This window comes from Colius striatus, chromosome 3, assembly GCF_028858725.1.
Source record: "Colius striatus isolate bColStr4 chromosome 3, bColStr4.1.hap1, whole genome shotgun sequence".
NCBI classification, from domain to species: Eukaryota; Metazoa; Chordata; class Aves; order Coliiformes; family Coliidae; genus Colius; species Colius striatus.
This window is the reverse complement of record NC_084761.1, coordinates 10,447,900-10,465,056: the sequence shown is the minus strand read 5'-3', so window position 1 is coordinate 10,465,056 and position 17,157 is coordinate 10,447,900. Positions and strand designations below refer to the sequence as shown.

General features: G+C 38.3%; 1 protein-coding gene across 1 annotated transcript; it reads right to left on the bottom strand.

The window, feature by feature from the left end:
- Positions 1 to 137: 137 nt before the first annotated feature.
- On the bottom strand, positions 138 to 17,153 carry EIF2AK1 (eukaryotic translation initiation factor 2 alpha kinase 1). Its single transcript, XM_061993264.1, is given in 17 exon segments — positions 138 to 330; positions 810 to 1,043; positions 1,384 to 1,463; positions 1,595 to 1,715; positions 5,275 to 5,381; positions 6,995 to 7,106; positions 8,291 to 8,663; positions 9,365 to 9,419; positions 11,146 to 11,245; positions 11,626 to 11,706; positions 12,498 to 12,597; positions 13,074 to 13,105; positions 13,969 to 14,105; positions 15,835 to 15,993; positions 16,482 to 16,722; positions 16,724 to 16,800; positions 16,901 to 17,153. Coding segments are annotated over 17 exon segments (2,388 nt in total). The 3' UTR covers positions 138 to 204.
- Positions 17,154 to 17,157: the final 4 nt, after the last annotated feature.

The window sequence follows — 17,157 nt, the reverse complement described above, 5'->3', positions numbered from 1 at the left end:
TTTCCTTGTATTTTTAACCCAAGTGCTCAGTGCCTCAGTGCCATTTAAGTGCAATGTGAATCCTTTGACTTCTGAACTAAGCCAAAACAATAAACACCTTTAAAGAACAAAGAGAAAAATTCAACTGCACTGCAATATTTTTATGTAAAAAAAAGAAACCTTTAATATAACTTAGCACACAAGAGAGGTTAGTTCTTCCTGTAATTAAACAGGAGAACCCAGGTTCATGTGTTCATCATCTTGTCCTTCAGAAAGCAGCCTTATTCTCTCTCTCAGTTTCTCTATTTCTTCCTCTTGCTGTTTCACTTTCTGTTGTAGGTTAGAAATAACCTGAAAATGAGAGTCAGTTAATTTATAGACAGGCAAGGAGAAAGAAATATTAACCTATTTGAATTGTGGTTGTAATCCACTCAGACACATTCTGCAGCGCCACAGCTCCTCTGCAGTGGTATTTGATACTAGAACTTAATCCATAAACAAAAAAGTGGGGTGAGGAAAGGGAAAATGGTAACAAAAATTCTGCAGAGCTCACAAAAAGCTTCAAAAGCTTTTCTGACCTAGAAAAATACGGCAAGCTGTTTGTAAATCAACTGTCCAGTCTTCATAGTTACCTATGCTTAATGACCATTTATCTCATTGCAAAGACACCAGAAACATAATACAGTAGCCTAAATATTAGGGAAAAAAAATACACTATCATCTTGAGTTACAAACAAAACAAAAAGAGCCCACCAGAACACAGACATGGAAACAAAGGGCATTTTCTTTCTGTTTATGCCAATAACCTCAACCTATATAGGATAACTTACATGTTCTGTGGTATGAAATAGTTCACTTTCACGAAGTTGAGCAGCAGATGGCCTGTCTGTAGATCTCTGACTGGTGAGGAGTTTAACGTACTTGGCTTGAACAGGCCATTTTTTGTAGAAAGTATGAGGAATTTGGCCATTCCTTAAATGTGTGAGAACTTTTGTTCTTTCCATTTCTGTTCCAAAAGGCTGGAAGAGTTCTAGCAGGATAACACCCATGCTGTACATATCTGACTGGTAATAAAGGAGAGAAAACCTTCTGGGATAACTGCTATTTTTAATTATTAGATTTCTTGAAAGAAAAAAAAATCACAATAGCAAGAAGCTTCATGACAATCAAGTTTCATGATGGTATGAAAATTATCATGACACTACTAAAGGAACACAATCCAAATCTGTATCCATTCCTCAAGATAATTTTAGAAACCAAGGCAAAGGTGAAATCCATGATTCAACAAAAACATTGTGAGTAACATTAGGAGAAAGATTTGTGTGTTTACCAAATATTATGTATTTACCTACTGCAAGCATTTTGTGTTAATAGAAAAAGAAAAGCAAAACAACAACTCCTTACCTTGAAATCATAGTGAGATCCCTGCAATTGTTCTGGTGAGGCATAGAGGCAAGTTCCTACCCCTGAAGTGTGTGTCAGTCCTTTAAAAAGGCAATTTAGACTTACTCAGATAGTGTTATATTGTTAGTATTTCACTTAAGAATTTAACATGTAATGGTTTTAATATCATAGAAACATAACTATTGAAATCTATTAAGGTTTCTTCTCTTACCATTTATCCTTGGTGTCTTAAGCCACTGGTCTGCATCATCCCAGAGAAGGTCTTTGCAGGCTAATCCAAAGTCTCCTATTTTTACACGATGATCTGAGCCATGTAAAAAGATATTTCTGGGCTACAAGACAGAATAAAATCTAAAATATATCTATATTAAGAGTGATGAGATTTAGGCTGCTTCAAAGTCTATAAAATCCAGTGTTTCACAGGTAGAATCGTGAGATTCTACCAGTGAGAGGAAAAAAAAGTCACAGCTGATACCAATTTATGTGTTAGAAATACCATTTGAGCAGAAAGAGCATATAGGAAGGAGAGAGGAAACAAAGATTTAGTGAAAAGACAAAGTATTTTTTAACAGCAGAAATGGGAAATTTGCAGAACAGTAATGTTACCAGGACCAGGCAAGAACAGACACCTAATTAGGCCAAATGCTGTAGCAGGAAGACTAAATAGCATCTTTGGGTTAGACACAAATCACAAAATGCTTTTCTACATGATTAGCACAGCTGCAAGATGCTGATTGATTCTGGGAGGTCGCTATGAAAATCCCCAAATTATGAGAAACTTGTGTGTGGAGCACTGACTGGAAAAACTGAAACAGTTTTACCCATTTATTTTGGTTTTAGGACCACTAAGAAGGAGAAATACTAGCATTATGTGTCCAGAATAAACCATACTTGCCAGATAAAAGAAAACATAACATGAAATGACTGGTTTTACCTAGTCTATATCACAAGGTTTATGAGCTTAAGTACCTTTGGAAAAGAAGTGAAAGCACAATCAATTACTACATTGCTTTTTTCTGCTAAGTAGAAATTAGCACTAGCAAGAAAGTAAAGGCAACTTAAGCCTTTAAAGTTTGGCTGGTTTTACAGTATTTTTAAGTGTTGCACTGAATAATGTAGTTACTTACAAGCTTTCTAGAACCAGACATCCTGCAACATCTCAAAGAACAACACTGTTCAAGTGCCAGGATACAAATTCTCTATTTCTGGTCATGGATTTTCATTGCAAAAACTACAATTCCCTCATCTTTGAGTGTCACACTCGAAGGAGGCCTGCCACTTGGTTTTCCTGCAGGCAGGGGAAATCAAATGCACACCATGAAGAGCTATACAAGTAACAAGTGGCAGGTAAGAGTAGCACTGTTAAAGCTTCATGAGCTGATCATTCTGTCAGTGAAACAGCCAGTGCCCAGAAGGAGCCCTACACCCCATGGACATCCTTCCCCTCCAGGTAACCATTTGGTCAGGATTATAATTTGTGATTAAAAACACTTGTAGATTAAGAAATCTTATGAAAAAGGAAGGTCTCATGTAAAAAAAAAATAGTTTAAAGACATAAAAGAAAGGACAGGGATAAACAACCAGCTTTTGGAGTGAAGGGTCATCAGCCTGGAACACAGAAGGCTCCAAGGAGACTTTACTGTGGCCTTCCAATGTCTAATGGGGGCTTATAAAAAAATAGAGACACTTTTTACCAGGGCTGGTAGTGACAGGTCAAGGGGCAAGTTTTAAACTGAAAGAGGGTAGCTTTAGATTCATTTTTATACAGTGAAGGTGGTGAGGCACAGGGTGCTGCCTGGAGAAGCTGTGGATGTCCCATCCCTGGAAATGTTCAAGGGCAGGTTGGATGGGGCTTGGAGCAACCTGCTCTAATGGAAGGTGTCGCAGTCCATGGCAAGGAGGGTGGACTACATGATCTTTAAATATCCCTTCCGACACAAATTGTTCTATGATTTTATAATCTAGAGGCCCAAGCAACTGCCAGATCTGTGTGCACCAATTAGATGGAACTTCTGCTTGCTTACACTTCCTCTGTGAGCTTCACTGGCCTGAAGCTGAACTAGGATGAGTCATTTCTCACGCTATAAAACTAGAAAATAGAGGAAATGAAGCCATTAACACCATCTTATGCATTCCTGCTGGGCACAAAGAAGCTATGGTTAATGAGCCTAACTTCTGTTAGGACATGGCAACTTACAAAAGTCATGCTGACAACTGAACTTTTGGGACCTGTTACTATGTTACACCCCAACCAGTCCAGAGTTTTAGTCTAAGTAATTTTATCCTAATAAAAATAAATTAACTTAAACCAATCTTTTATGTTGTTATAGAAATAACAAGAGGCTCAAAGCACTTCCTACTACTAAATGTGCCTAATACTTACAGCTGGGACATCAATTTCAAACAAATTTCAGAGAAATCAATCAACTTCACAGCATAATACAGAAAAGCGTCTCTGCAGATTACATCTTGCAAATGCATGACATCTGGTTTTGGCTGGGATATTCACTTTGTTCCTAGTGGCTGCTTGGGAAGGGCATATCACTGCTCAGGCATTGATCAGTGGATGTTAGGCAACTGCATTGTGCATCACTTGGGTTTTCTCTTTGAATGAATGAATGAATAGAAAGAATAGGATGCAGATGTGCTTCTTTTCATTTATCTTTTTTGTTATGTTCCTTTACTATTATTACTATTTATTATTTTGATTTATTATTTTTAATATTATTTTCCTCTTCTGGGAGGGAAGATTTTTCCTCAGTTGCTACCTGGGGCTAAGCCATGGCAGGGGGCAAGTGGGATACACCTATGTATGCTTAACATTTAAGCCACTCACTAAATCAGAACTATTCTTATGACTAGAGTTTCAAGAAAAACTTCATAGGATGAGGAAAGGCTGCGGGAACTGGGGCTGTTTAGTCTGGAGAAGAGGAGACTGAGGGGGATCTCATTAATATTTACAAATATCTAAATGGTGGGTGTCAGGAGGTTGGGGCAGCACTTTTTCCTGTTGTATCCAGTGACAAGACAAGGGGTAATATAAAGATGCTGGAACACAAAAAGTTCCATTTAAACATAAGGAAAATCTATTTTACTGTTGAGGTGAGGGAGCCCTGGCACAGGCTGCCCAGGGAGGGTGTGGAGTCTCCTTCTCTGAAGGTCTTCAGACCCCGCTTGGATGTGTTCCTGTATGACGTGATCTAGATGGATATGCTTTGGCAGGGGGTTGGACTACATTATCTCTAAAGGTCCCTTCCAACTCCTACCATTCTATGATTGGGCATCCTAATGATTCAAAGTGTTACTTGTGAAAACCTGCTCTTTGCTACTAGGAATTCATTCTAATAGGAATGATGCCAAAGCTTTTCATTCAGTCACTAACGTCACCTACAATTTTAGTCCCTTACAGGAGACATGAACCATTTTAAAAGATGGCAGTTATTTACAGCTGAAGGATTTTTGTTTCTTTTTAAAATAAAGTAAGAATTATTTGAACATATTTTCAAAAGCCAACTGATATGCTGTTAACAAACTGAGTTGTAGTCAAGAAGCTTTCCTTAATAATTGCCTACAACAAATTTCATTTTTAAGGTACCTGGTTAAGGGAAGACAAAACCAAACCAATCTGACCATCCCTATTTAGGACAAGAAAATGGCCTCACAAAGAAGATATTTCCAGAGCTTAATCAGAATTCAGTGTAGTAAATGTAATTGAGTACTATGCTTACAGTAAAGAAAGTATGATAAGTGCACAGAGAAGACAACGTAATTTTTTCATATGTAATACAGTTGTACTCAAATCAGCTCAAAATTATCTGAAGTTGCTTTCAGTCTCTCATAATGTCAGTTGTTTTTTTTCTTCACCCTCAAGTCATAATTTGATGAACTTACTTTAATGTCTCGATGCATCACTCCCATGCTGTGGATGTAACACACACCTTCTACTAACTCTTGAAAAATTTTCGTTGTCCAGTGGACATCCACAAGGTGGTATGGACCTGAAAAGAGTTTCAAATCTCATCAGCCCATTTTACTGAGTTATTTCAGTTTATAGTGGTTTGTCAATTTTGTTTATTTCTGACATGGAAGAAGGTTTTGAACAGAAACAGCAGTTTAAAAACAGCATTTCCCATGCTTCTAAGATAATATTTTTGAAACAGCAAAAAAGGTCCCTAACCTCAAAATTCCCAACAGGAAAGTTCAGGGGACATGAATTACATCTGCCTGGAAAGATTCCTCCAAACCCCATCAAACAGTTATTTGATTATGAATTTAACAAACTCATTACTTCCATGCAAGTGCTGAATTAGAATGAAAAATACAGTTTTTGATTAAATCATACTAATTTCAGTAATGACATATTTTCTGCATTGATTTGCACCCTTCCTTTCTGGATCCAAATCCTTCTGCTCTTGCGCTACCCCCTGTCATTCCCAAACCTCCTCTAACTGTAGCTGTCCTAAAAAACTTCTCTCATCAGTTTTTACCATTTCTAATATTATTATTCTATTAAACTACATTGTCTTCCTGTTCTAATGACCCAGATCTAACATGCCTGTTGCCACTCTCAACACCTACTATTTACTCCTACTTGGGTTTCTATTTTTTCTAATGTCTAACGTATGACAGCATTCACATTTCCTCTCCTGTCACCTGTGAAAATGTATGAAAATGGCATTTTGCAAGGTCAAATGCCCTAGTAAGTCTGTCATTTCCTTACCAAGAACATAATCTTTTAGCTTATGAAAGCTAAAAAACTATGATTACAGGAGAGATTAGTGGAAGTCAGCTAATAATTAGCTGGTAAACCCGACTCCATGACTGAAGAAATGAACAGATTTATCTTAATAATGCTTAAAATTAAGATTAAACATGATTGATACAGTTTATGTCTTACAATCTGTTAAGCATATGCTTCTTTAATACAACTACTCCAGAGAAAGGGACATATCTCTAATGCTTTAAGAGCATTAAACTTGTTCTTCCAAATGGCCACAATTACTGAAGGTGGCTTGGTATCAGAGCATGAGAACTGCTCTGGCCACTCAAGCAAAGGAAATGTTAAGTTCTTTACACCAATAAGAAATCAGCCTGCATAGGAGTTTGGATTCCTAAGAATAAACTTAAAAGCTTTTAAGTAAGTGTCAACCTGCCTGGAACAAAAGATGTATTTGTATTTTCTTCAGCAGATAAATGAGCCCACAGAGAGCTCTATTTTTGTAGCAGCAAGACTACTTCTAAAGCAAAATTTCAGTTATTTAAACAGCTTACTGAGAAAAAGCAGATTCTGTCAATAAAAAACTCTATTCCAAATAAAGCAGTATTGCCCAGGCAGAGATCTGTCCAGGTAACAACTATGCCTCAGGCATACATTCATTCTTTTTTGAAGAGTTGTCTAAAACTCATGAACTCTTTCACCAACATCTGTCATACAGAGATTCAATATTAGCTGCCATTTGATCAAGTGAATAAAGAATCTAATGAAGATGATCCATATCATAAGCTGCTGAAGTAAAACATAAAATCAGGAAAGTGGACTTCCAATTAGGGAAAAAGAACTATTTGCTTTATAATGAATGAGTATTTTTTTTAAGAGAGTGATGAATCTTACTGGAAATCTCCTCTGTTCTCTCATCATATCTTTTGTTACGGTCAACAATCCAGTCCCACAAGGATAATTCACAGAGCTGCATCTGTATATGAAGCATCAAACGATACTCCACCTAACAGAAAAATAATGATCCATGATTTTGCCACTGTAATACCAACAGGATTTTCTTAGTTATTTTCTTTAAAACTAATAAAACAAAAATTGTTTATTAAACTACAAAAAACCCCCACATACCAAAATGACATAAAATACAGCACTACTAATCTACTGCATTCAAGATGCAGAAGCTATCTAGTTTTAGGTTGTTTTTTTTGGTTTGTTCCTCACATTTTAACCATGGTTATATGATAAAAGGTAACAAAAGAGCTGGCTATATACATTAATTTTAAATTAAGAGTTTAAATGCATATAGACATACTGAACAGAGGTTCATTCTGGCTTAAGAAAACAGTGTTAATATATAATATATATCATATTAATTAATATAAAATAGCAAAAAAGAATCAACCTAGAATTTAATGATTTATTAACATTAACATGTAAATTCATATTTAGCACTGTACTACTTCATATGTTAAACCGGACACCTCAAGGAAACACCTTTAAAATCTTGGATTTCTTGCAAGAAGGAACTCCAAATGATAGCAAAAACTTGAAGCAATCCAAAGCTCAGTTATACAAAACATTTCCTTGGTATGAATGGCAACAAAGTTTTAGACACATAGGCAGAGTACAGATTTCCTATCCAAATCTGCTTCTCTTTTTCATGTGTAATCCTGCGAGCGATTGCATCGGGCATCATGTGTGGGTCTGGGGTTTTTTGATTCTTTCTCTTTTTCTTTGTTATATTCCTTTTCACTACTATTATTATTCATTATAATTTTACTATTGTTACTTGTATTTCATGTTAGTCAGGAAACTGTTCTCATCTCAATTCACGAGTTTAACCTTTTTCCTGATTCTCTTCTCCATCCCACTGGGTTGCAAGTAAGAGCAAGTGGCTGTGTGGTGCTTAGCTGCTGACTGGGGTTAAACCACAACACTAATATGTGGAAACTTTCAAGTATGCTGAGTTTTGCCAGCTCCTCTGGGCAGTTTCCTTGTAATGGTGTTACCCACTTCAGTAAAAAACATCTGTACTTTTAGCTCTAATTGTATTAACTTCATTTTAAAAAATTATCATTATAAATCATTCCTCTGTCTTTGAAACTTGACTTTACAAACATCATTAAATTAGGCAGTATATTTAAGTATATTTAGCTATATTTAAGTATATTTAAAGAGAACTGTGTTTACCTCAAACTCTCCACAGAGAGCTACATCACACTTGTTGGAGTATTCTTCAGTGCAGGACTTGGTTGCAGTGCTAGCATCTTGATTCAGACTAGAATGAGGTCCTCGTGCTGGATGATTTTTCTCATCAGTTGATCTACTGCTAAGACTACTTACAGAATCTTCTTGCAATTCTATGGGTAATTCACATGTATTTGCTTTCATACACTCTTTACTATTGCTGTTTGTAAAATCGCTCCTTACATCCATATTCCGCACTGATTCACTACCCAGATTTCCAAGACTGGTACTGTCACAGGACTTCTTTTCTTGTGGAGTAATGTCAGCGAAGATAATTGAACTACCACTTTCCACACTCTGAATCTGACAGTGATCACTGAAAATAATAGAGGGAGAGAAATCAAAAAATGTACACAGTTTTGTACCATCTATTTGTCACATGCCATTCTGAAAACTTCTCTCCAGTTGCAAAATGCATTCCAGAGTAAGAATTCAGCTGCTCCACCATTTAAACTTTAGGATTACATAATTGGCAGTGTAGGCTCAATCATTCTTAATACCTTCTCCCAGCAGGAATTTCTGATAGCTGACCCAGACAGCTCATAGGTGCACACAGTCCTAGGTCACAGCACTCCCTAGACAGAAGTGTGATGCATCTCCATTCCTTTAAATTTAGGAAGTTACACTGTATTTCTCATAGGACTCCTATCTCTTCATTGAAAGGGCTAATTAACATTTCTGAGAAACAGAAAGCCTTGTCACTAGTAAGACTCTACAGTACAAATCAGTGTTGCTGACTAGCACAGAATTTTTGAAGTAGACTTAAGTCCAGTACTTCATTCAAGAACTCAGAAACAGAGAGATCCAAAGAAGGCAGAAGTACCCAGTAATATCCTTCAGCTTATACAACGGGAGAAACATTGACAAGGATAATTAAGACTTCTCTTTATATCATTTAGAAGCAAAATACATTTCTGCAATGTATGCTGAATTCCATTACCTTGTAAAGTTACTTAAAAAAAACCCCTTTCATATTAAAGCCAAATAAATGTTATCATTAAGATTTATTATACTTACTTGCAACTCTCTTGCTCCAACGGTAATGGCTGCAACTCCATTATTGTTTTATCTGTCAAGTGAAAATATAAATACGGTATTTTACAAAACAAAGCATGCATATATTTACTGTAAATCAACACTTAAGCTACAGAGCCATCTTCCTGAATCTAGCTTCATTACCTGCAAGTATCTCACTCTCCATTTCTGCTGCTGAAAAAGCTGCTTGTTAGTCTATTACATTAATACGTTTTTTGGTTTTGTTTAAATGACAAGAAAATACACATTGTCTGAGGTCACTGAAAGCATTGTACTGGGTGGGCTCTCTTGGATATCCACCCAGATTTCACCTTTAAGAAGTCAGCCTGTTCAAAATCAGGGCTTAAAATGTATATGATAATACAGAGTTCAAAAGGCGACTTCGCAAGGCACCAGCCTTTGCACCACCCTGCCACTGTTCTGCAGACATGATACTTTGGAAATTACTTCCATTAAAATTGTATATTTATGTGAAAAAGCAGTTTGTTTTAGCACACAGAAGCAAATACGAAACACCAATCTTCTAAGTTAAGGGAAAACCATTAAGTATTACAGAACCTACCAATAGATCTAGTTATGGACTTACATTATCACTGTTAAATATTTGTGAAGTACTCCTAGCACCAAAAAGTTACATCCTTTGAGATTCTCAGTGTCATTAGTTTAAAGTCTTGTCTATTTTACTATACTGTCAACTTCCTTGCCTTTTCTTTTATGCTTATAGATGACTGGGTATCAGGTCACTGACTTGGAAAGCAATAAAGTCATATAGAGCATAAGCAAACCTCCCACTAAGAAAGGATCAAAATATTTCACTGCTAAAGGCAGTCTGGAAAAGGACAAGAAAGGGACCAATGGAGTAGAGTTACAAAGGGACCAAAGGACAAAGTGTGGGAAGAGTTGAGAACAGAAAAACTGAAGAGTAAAAAAAAAGGGGGGACAGGGGAAAAGGCATAAAATGAACATAAAAGTAAACAAACTCTCAACAGATACAGACAGGAGCTGACACACAAAAACCCAGACTGCTCTGTCACTGCAGAACTATGAAACACAATTCACCAAACTTGAAAATTCTTCAACTCTTCTGTGGAAAGCAAAACAAGAAGGAATCTTTTTCCCTTTTTTGTCATGAAATTATTTATTTCTAGGTTCTTTCAGTGTTTCTAAACACTTTTTCATATAGGAAGAGAAGCATAGTGGGAGACATTCTAGTTCTGCTACAACTCTGAGATGGTAACGAACATGGTAGCAAATTTGTGCAGGTTTTTTTTCCTCATACTCTTTTCTTTCCCCACTATCTGAAGTGGCTCATTCCCCAGTATTCATTCTTCTCATCAACTCACTACTTTTTACATTAAAATGTTTTTACTGCATTCCACTGAAGTTAACACAACTTTAACATTCTCCTCATATATTAGCAGAGGTGAAGCTCATACTTCCACAGTTCCAAACTCATCATAGATGAATTCACAGATTATTAGACAAGACATTGAAGTGCACAGAAGAACATGAAGACCCCAGGGGTCACCTTCAGTTTGCTTTTTTGTTGTTGTTAAGGAGAGAAAAAACTCCATAATTTTATCAGGGAAGTAATACTCTCCTGCAAATAGTATTAGAGAGGTTAAAAGCAGGATGTGACCTGATCTAGGTGACCCTGCTTCTGCACGGGGGTTGGACTAGATCATCTCTTTAGTTGGTCCCTTCCAACCCCTACCATTCTATGATTCTATGCAAGCAAGAATTACACAACATGCAGTACTTTCCTTTTGGGTGCACTGTTTGAACATGTTCCATCCAAGCAGTGTGATAGCCTACAATATTAGGATGCTGCAGCCCAGCCAACACCTTAACTTCTCGTAGCACCTAAAAAGAAATAGTATGACTCTGAGTATACTCCAAGTGCTTAGCAAACACAAAAGATAACAGTTTCTGACAAAGAAAGAATGGCTAAAATTATTACAGTAATGGAGAAAACTTGGAAGCTTTAAACAAAATGATGATTTCCATAGTTGCAGAGATGATCAAACTCAAGTTAATAATATGCTTCTTTTCGTGGTCTTAAATACCTCTCATTTAATTTTTTTCTATTATGTATTTATAGGGTCAAATCAAAAAGCATAAAACATTATTAATGTTTTGGAAATTCAGGGAAATATTAACTGCATTATTAAATTAAATGAAATCAGACTCTGCTAGAGCAGACAGAGAGTTGAAACAGGGATAAAACACAAAAAATAGAATACCTTCATGCAATCTCTTCTTGTAGCCTTCTTAATGTTAATTTTTTTAATAGCATAGAACTGACCATCTAACTTGTTTCTGACCTGAAAACAATTGCAACAGGACAAAATCAGATGTTAGTGAGTTTAGACTAGTGGATTATGAAATCCTTTAGAATCAACTATTTTCTGATAATTAAATTTTTGCACCCCATTCAGAAAACTTCTCACCAATAGCAGAGAATGAAACTGGGATCAGGCATCAGGTATGTAAGCTAAGGATACTCCACTTTTGCCTTCTTTCAGGACTGCAAATATCTAACCCAATTTTTGTGAAATACATAGTTATCTTTTAATCAAAAAAACCATGCTGACAGGTTCTGATACTGGCTTAAATAAGTTCTCAATAAATCTGTGAGAGCACAACTGTTATGTACATATGGCATATACCACATGAGGAACCTTAGCCTAGCTTTACACTAGTCAATACAAGTCAACACTGGGTTGAATAGTTTATATTTATATTAAGGCTGCTTTTTTTAAGTAGTCACAACTGGAACATTGGGGCATGCAGACTAATCAATTTCCATGGCTGTTTTAAGTCAATATATCACAATAGTTCACACAAGAAATAAGATTTAATTCACTTTAAATGGGCCAAAATATACAAAGTAAAACATCTGATATATCCCACTTGCAATAAACAAAACCCAGGAAATACAGCTGAGCATCTCTTGAAATGAAATGCCAACATCCATTTTCACCTGTCCTACTGCAAAATAAGTGGTTATGGTTTTCTGTTAGAAAAATAAACATAATAGCCAAAACAGTAACCCCAAATTTCAAAGAAAAACTAGATATAAACTGATTAGTTAGAAATGGAAGGTAAAGAATACCTTGTATACTTTACCATATCCTCCTTTTCCTAGCCTTGCAATCTCATCAAATTCATTCAAGTATCGTGAAGTCTGTGCTTCAAAGAGAACTTCTTTTTCCCTAATAAAAAAAGTTAAACTGCATTAAGCTAACTTACAACTTAGAAGTTATTATATAGGTCACAGGTATATACAATCTAGAAATACCATTTACATCATGAAAAGAACAGAATACTTTGACATTACTATACTGTACCATACACTGTTTCAGTGAATGCTGAAAACCAGCAGATTGCCACACCATGCACACAGGCTACGAATTCCCATTCTTGTGTTAACAGAAGCATTAAGATGATTTCTTTAAGTTTATGCCTGATAAATCTTGTTTTTCCCAAATGGTGGCACTAACCAAGAGCTGTACTGAAGGAGGACTTTTCAACAGATTGTTTTAAGAATTTGGAGAGTTTTTTACTTTTTTTTCCCCCTCTATGTTTCAGAATGAAAATATGAAATGCAGTATTAATTAACCTCAGAGTGGAGCACAGAACTTTAAGGAGTGGGTTGGGTTTAATATTTCCAAATGCTTTGAATACATACCCAATTGCATGAGAATCTCCATTGTCAAGTTCCTATGAAACAACAAAATCCAAGATAAAGACATGCAATACAGAATAAGAGGAATACCATGCCATCAGCACAGATAGCTTAATCAAAATAGAAATTACAACTATGTTCTTAGAAGAAAATAGGGTCGCTGACTGCCATTCACATTCTGTGGAAAGCTTCACCAAATTAAAGTGTTATTATCTTACCAATAATCTGCTAACATATCTCTGCTGCAGAGATTACAGCCCTTTTAGAGTTCTGCTGGCACACAGGATAAAACAAGGGCTCCAAAACGTGCTTAAGACGAAATTAACTGGTTTAGTTCAAGCAGTGAGATAAGCAAACTGTTCTGATTCAGCCTAAAGCACGTTACCCAGTATACAAATTACACCCTTCACTAACGTAAATATGAAGCTGTTGACACAATCAATTGAAACAGTTCTAAGTTGAAAATTAACGTCTATCCATTGTCAAAGAAGGCAGTGGCAATATTTAAACACCTTGCCTGTGTTTATAAAGTGGGATTGTTTTACTTTTCCAAAAAGTATTTAATAAAGACCAAAATATCGCTGGCTTCAAAAGCTTGGTTTGCATCTACAGAACACAACCCACTATTCCAAGCAGAAAAGGTAGAACAGGAGTACCATTTTGTACAACTATTCAAGGTGAATGTATAACTATTCTAGGTGAACCTGCTTCTGAAGGGGGATTGGACTAGATGATCTCCAAAGGTCCCTTCCAACCCCTACCATTCTAAGACTCTATGATAACTATTGAAAAGACCCAGTCCAGCAGTAAAAGAACCCCCAAACAAAAGTGTCTTTGGATGCAATGATGTGTTAATTCCTTAATGCAGAGCTTGCCAAAGAAATTTAACAAAGCTTACCCCATTAAGTATTTGTCGATTAGCTGCTTTCATTAGTTCAGTAATGGCTCTATTATGCTGCAGTCTTACAGTACTAAATTCATCACAAAAGGCAAAAGGGGAGAGCAACCCTGTTCTTGTGAAAGCCTGACGAAGTACTGTACAAAGGAACAGAGAAAGGTTACATTAAATAAAACCTGCCAATAAGACCATGTAAACAGTTCTTGTTTTTCCAATGAGAAACTTTATTTGAAAGATAGTGCATCTGAAAAACTGAGCAGGCACTCCCTCTCTTAATGCCATTTCCCATACTCGGCAGTAAAATCTCGTTAAATCCAAACTAGAGCTGGTCTGTGGGGATCCCTTTGCATAATTCAGTTATTTGCCATGTCCTTCATGGCCACAAGTGAACAACATCATCCTCCTCTTTATCTCAAAAGATGAATTATACAAACAACCACCCTTTCACTTACTTGTATCACTTGGACTAATTTTCACCAGTGAAAAGTGAAATTCAAAGCATTTTTACGGTTATGAGGTCATATTTATAATAAAAAGCGGTAATGGATTTACTAATGCACATGTGAACTCACACGTTCCTACACACTCATAGCAAAGAATGGAGTCCCTTCCACACATACCACCTCCCCCACAAAGCACCATAACTCTCAGTTGGGAGTAAAACAATACTGAAGCAAAAAACCCGTACCAAATACTGGAGATGGGTGCAAAGATGCTACCAAAACATACTTTAAAGTTTTAAGAGTTCTAAGCTCTTAAAACAAACTTTCCTGAAAACAAACTTATTTGGAAAACTTTTTTAAAGGTTTTTCTTTGGTACCAGGATTTTTACAAGTAGTCTTATTACCTTATGTTTTAAAGGAGAAAAGATTTATTGGAAGTAAGCCAGGAATTTTGATACATAAGTCTTATGGACATGGTTACACACACCAGAAAAGTGGGGAAAAAACCTCAACCTTGCCAACATGAATATACCAGCCAAAACTACTGAATATATACTATTACTGCAATGTGTATTTCTTAGATGAATCAGGCTTGTTGCACTTGGGAAAGTGGTTTAAGCTATACCAAGAGAGGAATGTCATTTTTCATAGTACAATGGGAAGCCAAGCTGCTACATACTTTGGAAGATGCCCAGGTTGGGGTTTGTTTTGTTCCTCTCCCAAAAGGATGATATTTGGTTGGGTTCTTTTATTCTCTTTGTTTAATAGAAATAATAGTAAGATCCAGGGTCAAACATCTATATCAGACTTGAAGGACAATGTGCTGTTACTACTGGGTGCTATAAATTGCTTTAAGTATGAGCAATATATTACTTTCTCCAATCATGTACAGCGAGGTGAAATATGTGCCTAACTAAATAAAATACCTAACTCATACACCAAAAAGACAGATATCAAACCTAAAAATGCAGACTCCCTGAATTATGTCAAAAGACTTTATGGGAAAATTAAGGACTTACAAAGGTATTTACTCTGATTTTCAGAGACTATAATTCTGCAAGATTCAATGAAGACTATGCTACAGCTATTTTTTGATAAATATACTTACTAAACTCCTCTTCTGTGTTTTTTAAATTTAACTTAATTTACCCTACTCCCCATCTCATGATGCAACTCATGATTTAGCTGGAACGGAACTATCTGATCTACAACAATATTCTGTTACCATTTTCAAAAATAGGGCAAGTCCTTATTCCCAATTAAGTTGATTCAGAGTATTGATCCTCTCCCAGAATTACTCTTGGCCCAATGGGATGAGACCTACAGCTCTGTATTGGTATTACACCATAATTCTGCACAAAATAATCTGGTATGTAGTGCAGTAAGGCAGTTTAAGAAACAAGGAAGAACTACTCTTACTAACTTCTGAACAAACACCTCGAATGAACAGGGTTGTGCGTGTACATGTGACAGAGATGCTCCAGCAGAGACACAAGCAGCAGCTGGTTTTGGATGGTCGAGGTGAAATTCACAAACTTTTGTGACCCGTTTGCAACTCTCAACTCCGCCGGCACATCCGATTCTGGAAAAGAACAGTCAGATGAATGAATTTAGGTCTCAATATATGCCTATTTACCACAACATCAAAACCACATACCAACCCACACTGCTTCAGTACACCTCTGGCTCACAAAAAGGCACCGCACGGGCTGCCACTGAGCAAGCAACTTAAGATACTAATCAGGAACATGATTCATTTTTATAAGCGCATCTGGAAATAAGCTAACTGTCAAGGACGAGGCTTTCCCCGAGGAAGGAGGAGTTCGCACGGTGTCCGCAGGGCAGGGCGCGCTGCCCGGGGTTTGCCCGCTCTTGCATCACCCCCCGCGGCTGCCGCTTCCTGGAAGCGATGGGGCAGGAAGGGAAGGTACAAAGTGGTGGTTCGACCCTCCTTCCCACCCTGCCAGCTGTGGGGTGCCGGGATCCTGCCCTCACCCGAGGAAAGCACGGGGGGAGTCTTGCTCACACCTTCCTAAGAAGACAGCGCGGCTCCCCCCGCACCCCGCTTACCGTCAAAGCGCGGCTCCGGGCTCTCCTCAGGAAACTCGATGGCGGGCGGCGGTGCGCGGACGGCCGCGGCCTTGGGCGGGAACGCGCCCCGCCACATGCCGGGCCACTCTGGGGTCCCGGCCTTCGCTGCGGCCGGCCGGGCCCAGTCGCCTCCTCGTGGGCGGCTCCTGGGGCCAGGCCAGCGTTTATGGCCGCTCTTCGAGCTCTGAGTAATAAAATAATTAACTGGAGGACTAAGTCGGTGAGGGATAAATACGGCCCGGAAGGCAGAGTCGGGCGGGAAGCCTAGGGGTTAGTACTGTAGCTTCGCAGTGGGGAGCTGAGGCGGCCCCTCAGGCCGCGGAGCTGGCGCAGACCCTTGACCTCCGCGCGAGGCTGCGGCTTCCCCGCGAAGCGCCCGGCGGAGCCCTGGGGCCGGCACCGCCCCCTCAGCCGCGCGGGAACCCCTTCGTCGCGGCGTCCGCGGCCCCGAGCCCTGACCGGGGGTCGCCGAGCCCCCTCTAGCGGCTCGCGGCAGCGGCACAGGGGCGGTGCTGGTCCCCGTGTGACCCGGAGGAGCTCGCTTCTCCCCCCCGCCGCCGCCGCCGTCGCCTCCTCCTCCTCTCCTCCCCCCGCCCGCTTGCCCGGCCGGCGCCGGGCCCCGGATGCAAGAGGCCGGCGGAGGGACGTCATTGTT